The 10938-nt window shown below is 38.0% G+C and overlaps 1 protein-coding gene across 3 annotated transcripts; it reads left to right on the top strand.

Annotated features, from left to right (window-relative positions):
• Positions 1-1685: 1685 nt before the first annotated feature.
• On the top strand, positions 1686-10019 carry LOC119480678 (leukocyte elastase inhibitor-like). Of its 3 annotated transcripts, XM_037757182.1 has the most exons (10): positions 1686-1816; positions 3003-3184; positions 5347-5454; positions 6309-6449; positions 6668-6785; positions 6872-7014; positions 8053-8130; positions 8459-8548; positions 8636-8816; positions 8975-9198. In XM_037757182.1, the coding sequence occupies exons 2-10, from the start codon at positions 3008-3010 to the stop codon at positions 9196-9198; spliced, it is 1260 nt and encodes a 419-aa protein (XP_037613110.1). In that variant the 5' UTR covers positions 1686-1816; positions 3003-3007. The 3 variants fall into 3 exon arrangements, with proteins under 3 accessions (XP_037613110.1, XP_037613112.1, XP_037613111.1); XM_037757184.1 differs by lacking the exon at positions 5347-5454; XM_037757183.1 differs by lacking the exon at positions 1686-1816 and having other exon boundaries at positions 3008-3184; positions 8975-10019.
• The last annotated feature ends 919 nt before the right edge of the window (positions 10020-10938 follow it).

The raw sequence follows: 10938 nt of genomic DNA, 5'->3' as shown, positions 1-10938 counted from the left end.
TGTAAATTGTCATCATCTGTAATTGAGTATAAAAAATATTGAATTAGCTCTGTCTTTATGACATCTGAATGTCTTACAATTCAAAATTGAAGAAGCTATGTTGCTTGTGGTGGCATTGGTTCATAAAACATCTGATGTGGTGCACATTTAAACACAGGATCCAGGGAGCCATTCCAACAATTTGTTAAAGTCAAGGTGGTTAAGTTGGATGGCAGTTGGTGGATGATTTTTTCTATTAAAAAAAGACATTAACAGATGATATTATAAATCTCATAAATATAATACAAATTACAAATAATGAATTAGATCATTTTAACTTACATCTTTATGCATCCACAATCTGGAATTTGCCTTTTCTCCTTCACATATTAAACTCAGGTATCTAACATAACACAAAACAATCTGTTAACTTTCAACCAAATAAATTATAAAGATACAAAAGTCATATCAAACTCACATCACTCTCTCTCTTTGTTCTGCCTGGAATTGTTTGGAGGGAAAAGGGAGGGTTAAGGCCTGGAGGGCAGACTCATATAATCTAGGGGGAGTGGTTTAATCAAGAGTGGCATCCTATACCATGCCTGCAGGTGGGGTAGAGACTTGTGATTTAACAAAGATGTTCTCCTCTTTATCTAGAGAGAATTCTGCCATCTGTTTGATGTTTAAACACTGGATTTTAATACCTACTTTACTATCACCCTTCAAAGAAAATTAAAGAACGTCGCTATATCGTGACAGTAGTACATGAAACAGGTAACCTGAAAAAAATCATGTGCCTCTGTGTCCTCCGGTGCTCCTAACGGCATCTGCAAGATTTCACATACTGGAGGAAAACAAGCAGTAAGAGCTGATCTGAGGTCTGCTGTCCATCAGAGCCATGAGGAGGTGCAGAAGTCTAGTTATCTCTCAGAACACTTGAATTACAATATGCTGAAAGGTTATTATGGAATTTTTCCCCAGTGATGCCAAAAATATACTGCCTACTGCCACTTTAAATGTACTGTTAATTTACCAGATAATTATACTGAACATGGAGTAAAGACAGAAGTGTTTACATTAGGGTTTTACTGCTTCCAATGAATGCAGACTGCTTTGCTTTAACAAACAGAATAAAGAGTGTGGTATGAATCGATGTGTCATATTTTTCTTTCTTTTTTTATAAATACTTGTTTTACAATTTTACAAATTGATTTTAAAGAAATAGATCGATCTTATACAGTCACTACAAGTCTATTGCATCATTTGACAAATAATGTTTTAAAAAATGCAGCGCTTCTTTTGTCAGTTTTTCCTGCTCTGCTTTGTGCTTTCCTTGGCACGATTCAACTCGTCAGGATCTATTTACTGCTCCCAGTAGACCACTTACACTTACAGACCAAAAACTGACAATAACCTGATCTTTTCAGGTGGAATTTCATTTCATTCTCACTGTGCAATATCATTTTCCACTTGTGCAGTTTTGTTAATAGTCTGTTTATTGTCAATACTGTATATACTGCTCCTACTTTTATACTTCCTTTTATTTAAATGGTTCATATTTTGTTACACTTTGTTTAGCTCTTTTGTTTTACTGTGTTAGCTGATGCATCTTGTTTTTTGCACTATCCCCTTTGCTGCTGTACACTGCAAATTTCCCCACTATCTCCCCACAATATTGTTTCCTTTCGGCTTCCGTAGAACGAAACATGAGAATGCGGAAGCTTCTCGGGGCGTGTCAGTCAGCCAGCTGGACAATAATAAAAGTGAGACTTTAACCAGTTTTACTGTGACTTAAACACTCCCGACCACCTGAGGAACAGAAGAAAAGTCTCTGTCAGTAAGTACAGCATGAATCTCAATCCGATTTGATCATTTAGTTAGTAGAAAAGTCCTGCTTTGACTGTGGTTGACTCATGGTCTGGTGTTATGAGCAGAGTATAGTAAATGTGTATGTAATTGTATGTATAATGTTATATATATATATATATCTAATGTAAAATGATATGTAGATTCCTTGTGCCATACAAGAGCTTTGTTAACCATTTTAGCTGTTTTTATTCTATTAAAAATCCGGAAGTGTAACACTTTCTGGAATATATTATTATTATTATTATTATTATTATTATTATAGTTTTGTAAATATATTTACAATACGCTGGTAAATTTGCATACACACCATCAACTGTAGCTAATTTCAATTAATTATATTATTATTATTATTATTATTATTATTATTATCATTATTATATTAATGATAACCACCACTAGTTTGCTTTTATTTATTACTGGTAAATTTGCATACACACCATCAACTATGTAGCTAATTTCAATTAATTATATTATTATTATTATTATTATTATTATCATTATTATCATTATTATATTAATGATAACCACCACTAGTTTGCTTTTATTTATTACTGGTAAATTTGCATACACACCATCAACTATGTAGCTAATTTCAATTAATTATATTATTATTATTATTATTATTATTATTATTATTATCATTATTATATTAATGATAACCACCACTAGTTTGCTTTTATTTATTACTGGTAAATTTGCATACACACCATCAACTATGTAGCTAATTTCAATTAATTATATTATTTTTGTTATTATTATTATTATTATTATTATTATTATCATTATTATTATTATCATTATTATATTAATGATAACCACCACTAGCCTACTTTACTTTATTACTGATAGGTTTATGTGGGTAAAGGTTAGAGTAGGTGAACCAATTGTTTAGAAAACTTGTATTGAATGAACTCTGCTTAGTGTAATGTGTGCTGAACTAAAGACTGAGTCTTACCGGTTAAGAAATTGTCTTAATATATCTATAAGGTATTTATAATCAGAAACTATCAATGTGATTGTAAGTTGACACATTTTTCAGTGGAGTTTGGCCCAACGAGAGATAGTGAGTGAGATAGCCTACTAATCAGATAAAGAGACAAAAGCATTATTTTAAATTTGTAATTTAATAATAAATGCTCTTCTCTTCTTTGTAGACACAATGGCATCACCAACCCCTCTGTCCAAGGCCAACACCGACTTCTCTCTGGCTTTGCTCAAAAAGTTCGGAGATGTCGACAAGACCGCGAATGTCTTCTACTCCCCTTTCAGCATCTCTTCAGCCCTGGCTATGGTGATGCTGGGGTCCAGAGGCAACACATCCACACAGATGTCAGAGGTACAATGCACAGTATATACACACACACACACACACACACACACCAATGTCTTTGTGAAAAGTAACACATTTATGGCGTTGCAGGTTGGTGCACTTAGTTCATAGTGATTTTGTGAAGCTTTATTGCTTTGTCCGTCTGGTGGACAAAATTATGCAGATTTCACACCGTAAAATTGCACAACATTAAAACACCACCACAAACTGTGTCTTCTGAGTTAGTTTTTGCAACAGCTCTGAAACAATTTCAACATCACACAAGATAGTTAGTATTGCAGGTGTGTATGCGCTCATTCAGTATGAATCACCAGTATTTTCTTTCCGCGTCAGTGCAAAATGACAAAGATCTGTTCTGTTCAGACTCTGACTAGGTTTTATGGTGGGTGGCTCTGTGTTGTGTTACTATAGGAACGTGAAACATAATATGGAAGTGTAAGGGCAATAAAGATATAGGTAAAGTAATCTGTACACCTTATCAGTTCCCATTATGTTATGTGCAGCAGACATGTGTCTGGCTGCCTGGGTGTCAATCGTTAGTAGTTCTCAAAGTTGAGTTGTTGAATGGATGCCAGCTGGAAGAATATTTGCAGTCCTCTATAATTAAACTCAATTATCCCCAATTAGACAATGAATAGTAATGACTATCATAATCATTACAATCACAGCTTTTGCTCTTACTATGCTCCCATGTACAATGTGGACAGTTGTAGTTGTTTTAAAACTGAATTTACGTCTATCCAGTGGTTTTAGGACATGAAAATAATAATTATGCATGTTTAGTAATATAGTTTGATTTATACTTTTACACCCTAAGGAGAATATACCCCCCTCACACAATGACAGTCTGTACACCAGAAGAAACAGCCCTGACAATGACCAATACATTGAGATATTCAGTAGAAGTAGTTGGGAAGTTCAGGTGGTGGTTAAAAAGGTGTTATCAGCTTTGTGACCTTTTTCTAAAGGATTGCTAAAGCAAAGCCACACCCAGATAACAAGCCGGACCGCTGATGGAAGTCTGAGTATGTGGGAGGAGAAGGACGTCTTCACTCTAAATCCAGTCATTTGAAATAATAATATTGTGTAAGATTACAGAATATTGCAGAAGTAAGTGATTACAACATACTGTTTAAAGCAATTGTGATATCCGATATTTCCAATATTTTGTCCTTTTTGTTCCCCGCTGTCTTCTGATGCAATGACAGTAGGAGTATTACCAGGCTGTTTGACCGGGTCTGGGACAAAGTTGGTGTTGTATATGCAGCCTTTGATGAAAGAGTTCATTGTATAGAGTCAAGGAGCTGTGTCAGAACCTGTTTTGAATTGCGTCTTGTGTATAAAGGCTGGGCTTGTTCCAGAAGGTGGGAGCATTCAGCATCAGCCAAACGCGATGACTTCAGCTAAACTGCACCTGACCTGCACTAGGAACCAAAGCGTGGGGGGATAGTGTTAATGCCAGTGTCAATAAGAGGGTTAATGAGGCTTTTAAAGTTGAGTCTGGGATAAAGTTACCAGACTCAGTAAGTTTCAGGTAACGTACACAGGACCAAGACAAAAATCCAACTGATTTATGGTAGTTTTTTTCGGAAGTTGTTCTGCAGGTTAAAGAAAACTCAGAGGCGATCCTGCCTGTGTCATGAGTTCTGGTGATGAAACTGTGTGTGCATGCATGACTTGGTGAGTGAGAGAGAATGGCTGTGTGACTTGAGTGTGCATGAGAGAGCAGAGGTGACAGTAACATGTGGCTGATTGTGAGGATTTGCTTTTTAGCAGCCAGTTACCAAAACTTCCAGTCAGTAGGCAGTTGGCCAACATTTGCTCTACAAATACTCCAATCTGTTGAGGGGAATAGGAAATGTTTCAGTCAGCAATGACATCACCTAAGATTGCGAGAACTGGTCATTTATCTTCTTGCCAACCATTAACGTAATGGTTCCATAATCCATCCTATTTGGAAATGTGCATACACTGGCAAAATATGAATTTACTCACTTCTCTTGATCTGAAGTTTGACTTGGAATCACTTATGATCCATCTTCCCAATCTAAGGGTAATGTACTGCACAAGGCCTGCGGTATCACTGCTGGGATGATATTATAACTTCCTGTACACAGCCAGAGACACGTGGTGTCTAACTTAACAGTCAACACAATTGCAACCCCTAGGTCCTCCGTTTCACTGAGGCAGAGAAGCCACAGCATGCAGAACCAGAGCAGATGATGATGCAGCAACAGCAGGCGAATATGTCCGTTCTGCCACCGCACCTGCGAAAGGTGGTAACAAAGCCAACAGTAGAGGAATGATAAACTAACTTGGGGGCATTTTACTAACGGTCTGGTGTCGTCTGGTGAGGGGGAGCCTTGGAGACAAAGAACCGGTGGTTCCATAAAGAATTTCATGCTTTGTTTTCACTCTGCTTTGCTTGCTGATCTCCAATCTGCTGCTGTCTCGAACTGAATTTGGAAAAAAAGCAACAATGCAAGGGAGCCGCCCTAGTTGTGGGCTGAAGGTTTAGTGTGCATGTGTCCAACAGCTCGCATAGTATTACATAATACACAGGAATGTAGTCCTGGCTTTCCTTTTTATGGTTTCTTCCCAGTATGCTTATTATCTCTTGCAGTTGCTGGAAACCAGTGTGAGTAGACTTAACCCTCGCTTATAACAAAAATTAGGAAAATAGCGTACACACAAATGTTTCCTTTGTATACAGTATATGCCTTATCCTATTATTCAGATAATACTCTTTTATGTGGTTAATACCAGATTTAACAAACGTCGAAATGATGGTTTATGTCTCGCTGATTTGGATGCACACCAGCCACAACATACCACCCTGAATTCAGCTGAATAAAAACCTTGGATATTTGTTTTTCAAGATAACCATGTAAATAACAACATGGTGGAGGGATGGCACCTGCCTTCATGTGAATGTTTCTGGAAAGTCTCGTCAAAGCTTGGGCAGGCATTTCCATGGGTTCTTTAAAGTCGGTGTTAAAAGTGTTCCCTTTTTCCACGTCGGTGTTTTATTGTATTTTCTTTTTGCCTTTTGCCTATATCCTATATTTTTCAGTCCGTGTTGGGATGATGCTCAATGCATCTCTCTAACCCTTGTCTACTTTGTCCACAGTGCCTGAAAACCCAGGATGTTCAGGATGATGTCCATGTTAGCTTTGCCCAACTGCTGACCGAGCTCAACAAGGCTGACGCTCCATATGCCCTCAGTGTTGCCAACAGACTGTACGGGGAGCAGTCCTACCAGTTTGTTGAGGTGTGTGCGTCTTCATGAGTAGGTGTGGTTTTGTTTATTAAGCTGGAGTGAATGAGAGGAATCTGTAAGCTTTGTAAGAAGGGACAATAGGCCAGCATACAAGCAAGTAAAACCATGAGAATACTTATCTGACTTCTAATTCCACTAACTAAAGTTAAACCAAGAGATTATTTTGTTTGGGTGATTAGAATCAGTAAATGTGTTGTCGATGGTTCCAGGATTTCTTAGGACTAACCAAGAAGCACTACAGTGCAGAGCTGGAGTCAGTGGACTTCGCCACCAGCTCAGAGGCGGCCAGGCTCAACATCAACGAATGGGTGCTCCAGCAGACACAAGGTGGATCATACGCACAACAAACATGGAAACATGGCAATTGACATGCTTGATATTTCTTCACTTGATGTGTCAATTTTGTTCACCAGGTAAAATTAAGGATTTGCTGGCCGAGGGTGTGGTGGACGAGCTGACCAGGCTGGTGCTGGTCAACGCCATCTACTTCAAAGGCAACTGGAACAAGCAGTTTCGGGAGACTGAGACACGTGATGCTCAGTTTAATCTCAACAAGGTAGCACTGCTCAAAGAAAAACATTCAATTTAAGTTTAAGTCAAGTTGAATGAAAAACATCAGGGCCCCGGCAGGAAACCTGACCATATGAAATGGTGGAAAGACATGGAGGGTGAAATTTGATTACTTAATAAAAAGGGCGTTTGTCCGACACTTTTGTGTTGCATATTAGTCAAGCCTAGGAAGGAGCGTTTCCCAGTGGCTGAGTGTTAATCATAGGTTCCATTTGGTGTAGGAAGACGCCTTTCCTTAGACCACACGGTTCATAGGAAAAAGTTTGTTGCTTAAGTAAGCAGAGTTTGAGTCAGTAGACACACCTACTGTATGTAGTGGTACAACGTTGACAAATGGTTAACCAAAGTAAAACATGTTAAGACACTGGACTTTCCTCAGAGTAATAACAAGTGATTTAGCTTCATGCTGCATTAAGTGATTTTTAACCACGAAGTGACAGAAACACTGAAAAAGAAACTCAACAGGAAGCCTTGATAATGCATCAACTTTTCAAGCCAGGACCAGCAATCCTAGGGAGTCATTTTATTTCACTGTAAACACACTAACTGCTGATCCAGAGATACCATGTGATACCAACATCTTTTTACCGTTGGCTCACAAGCCTTGTTAGAAGTGGGAACGTCAGATATCTTCCACAGATATAAACAAAACATTCATTTTGGACCCGCCAACATTTTTTAAATTATTTATTCACACTCATAATCTTTTTTTTTTTTTTTCCAGGAAAAGCCATACTTAAAAAATACATACCACATAAAAATGTAATCAATAAGACCTTTAACATCCAAAATATACTGTAAGTTAATGCAGTTTTGAATATACTGTAGTGGATTAAAGAGCAGCTGCCGTGCTTTGCCACCTCCCTCTGGTTTCAAGTTCGTTGCACCTCTTACCACACCCAACAGTGATGTCACTATGTAATGACCACACCCTGCAGTACACTTCTACATCACCAAGGTGATGTGTACAAGATTCCAGTTGGTGTTCATTTTCTCTTTAAGCTTACGTTTTTGTTGTTTTCAGAATGACACTAAGTCAGTGAAGATGATGCACCAGAAAAGCAAGTTCCCTGTCACCTACATTCCTGAAGCCAACTGCCAGGTAATAGAGCATTCAGTTCATTAATCAATTAATACAACATGTCAGTCCATCAACCATCTGTTATCTCACCAGGCAACAATTGAATCATTTATAACATTTATTAATGAGGTTAAGCAGGACTTAATGAGATTTCCATGAAATGTGAATGATTCAAAGGAGAATTGATGAGATTTTGGTTATGATCCATTTTACCAGAACTGTGAAACTGACATGGGTTTAGTTTGTTGCATGTAAACCCATAAACTATCTTGTTAATTCATAAAAATAACCAAACAGTTGTCAGACCAGTATATACATATTTGCTGTAATGTTTTAAACCCTCTGACAGATCCTAGAGATGCCTTACAAAGGGAAGGAGCTCAGCATGCTCATCTTTTTACCCAATCAGATAGAGGACAGTACAACAGGTCTGGAGAAGGTAGGACACACTTGCACTTTCACACATAAAGAAACCAACAAGACACCGACAAACTAATAATTGAGTTTGTGTCCTGTCCACCCTTAGCTGGAGAGCCAGCTGACCTACGAGAACTTTGTAGAGTGGACTCGTCCAGACATGATGGATGAGACTGAGATCAGGGTGGGGCTTCCTCGGTTCAAGATGGAGGAGAGCTACGACTTGAAAAATGTTCTCGTCAGCATGGGCATGGTGGACGCCTTCGACATGTCAATGAGTGACTTCTCTGGTAGGACACGTGCCTGGATTATATTCATAATAGAACAGGCACCCTGAAACCTGAACGGGTTCCTGTCAATGTGCTCAACATTCCTGTCCATGTAAGGATGAGACCGTGAGGCATTATATTTTCTTTTTATTATTCCGTCTCCTTCTCTTCTGTGACAGGCATGTCTCCCGCCAACGACCTGGTACTGTCAAAAGTCGTCCACAAGGCCTTCGTGGAGGTCAACGAGGAGGGAACTGAGGCTGCTGCTGCCACTGCTGCTATCATGATGCTGCGTTCTGCCTTGCCAATGGCCTTCATCGCAAACCACCCCTTCCTCTTCTTCATCCGACATAACTCCTCCATGAGCATTCTCTTTGCAGGCCGATACTGCTCCCCTGAGTGAGCACATCGTTTAGAGCAGTGTTTCTCAACTGGAGGGGGGTTACAACACATCTACTATTGCAACAGTATATAGTTTTATTTTCGGTAATACTGGAAGAATGTTGAGAATCCCCACTATGGAGTTCCCTATAGCTAATCACACGCTGAGTTCCCGTCCTATATTTTCCCCACCAGAATGATGAGTAAAAACTGTGGTGTTGGTCTTGTCTGTGTCACTTCTTACATGAGTGAATGAATGATCCCGTGTTTATCCTGAACATTAGGTTCTTGCACTGTTTATCTTTTGCACCTAATATCAGCCTTAGTATCTTGATAACTTTATGTTTGCAATGCATGTATGGCCCTATTTGCTGCACCCCCACACCCTACCCTAGTTAATCTATACCATTAAAGTCTAGTTTATCTTATCTTAAACCTTACACCCTTTAAAAGAATTTGCCTTTTTCACAATTTCTATTATGCATCTTTTTTCAACCAGCCAGCACAGACTTTACTTTTATACCATATGAATATATGATGGTTGCAAGATTCTCCGCACTTTATCTAGAGAGCATGCGATTTCAGCGTTTTTATATATTCAGTTAACCAAAGAGAATAATGTGATGAAATCACATTGTCAGATAGATATGTCCTTGGTGATCACTGGAATTGTAATCAAGCAAAGTGCAGTTATTTGTAATTGTACCATTATGCATATAATGAATGAAGACTATAAAGGACAAGAGCTTACATGAAGGTTTGAACTGGCAAATTGAGTCCAGGATTGTTTTTATGTATCCTTATGCTTCTACATATGGAATAAAAGTGTGTGGTTCACTAATATTGTTTGTCTCGAGTCCTTTTTATTGACATTTTCTCATATCTGGTTCAGCCATGGGTAATAAAATCAGTTATTGTGGAAGTGTTAATACTACACTGCTTCTCTGTGAGATGTCTAATATATTATTTACTGTTAATGTTTAACCTGAACTAACAGTAGTATAATGCTTTGGTCAATGAGGAAGGATAAGTATATTATAGGAAGGACTTTTAGTGTCCTATACTTACAGGCTTTTATTTCCTGATAGCAAAAGAGTATTACATGTTCTTAAAAGAAAACACAGTTTGAACCCTCAAGACTGGGGCTTTTGCACAGTTCAATCATGCAGATCTAATAATATCTAAAATACAACTTTTTAAGGGGATTAAATGTACATGCAAGTGTCTTGTCTGACCATTGTAAAGAAACATTTTGCACATAGAAACAGGGGAAGAAATAATGCAGACCTGCTGTTTTGGACACAGGTTAATTCTACATCAAGTTCAAGTTTAGTTTATTGATCACATACACATGGCAGTGAGATTCTTTGTTCCTGTTTGTTACTCTCTCATCCCTGTATAATAGATAATCGATCAATCAATTAATTGAATAACAATAATGAAGTAAAATACAATCATCATTATAAACATATAAATATAACAGCAACAATAGCAAATTGTTCAATAAATATGAGATAGGAATATATACACAATTATAAAATAAATAACAGAATATACACCCACCTACATAGCCGATTAACAGAGATATATGCTGCATAATAGAGCAATGGGAAATGTATAGTGTGTTAAATATAACATAGATGGAGAAGGGATTTGTCGTTGTCACAAAGGGGCCACATAATGTATGTCAATAAATGCATATTACTCCAGCACACTATGTGGTGCTAATCAAGCCCCCAGGAAGTGTGCCGGTCGACGATCC

This window comes from Sebastes umbrosus, chromosome 21 (genome assembly GCF_015220745.1).
Source record: "Sebastes umbrosus isolate fSebUmb1 chromosome 21, fSebUmb1.pri, whole genome shotgun sequence".
Classification (NCBI taxonomy): Eukaryota; Metazoa; Chordata; class Actinopteri; order Perciformes; family Sebastidae; genus Sebastes; species Sebastes umbrosus.
This window is presented reverse-complemented; position numbering and strand designations above follow the sequence as displayed.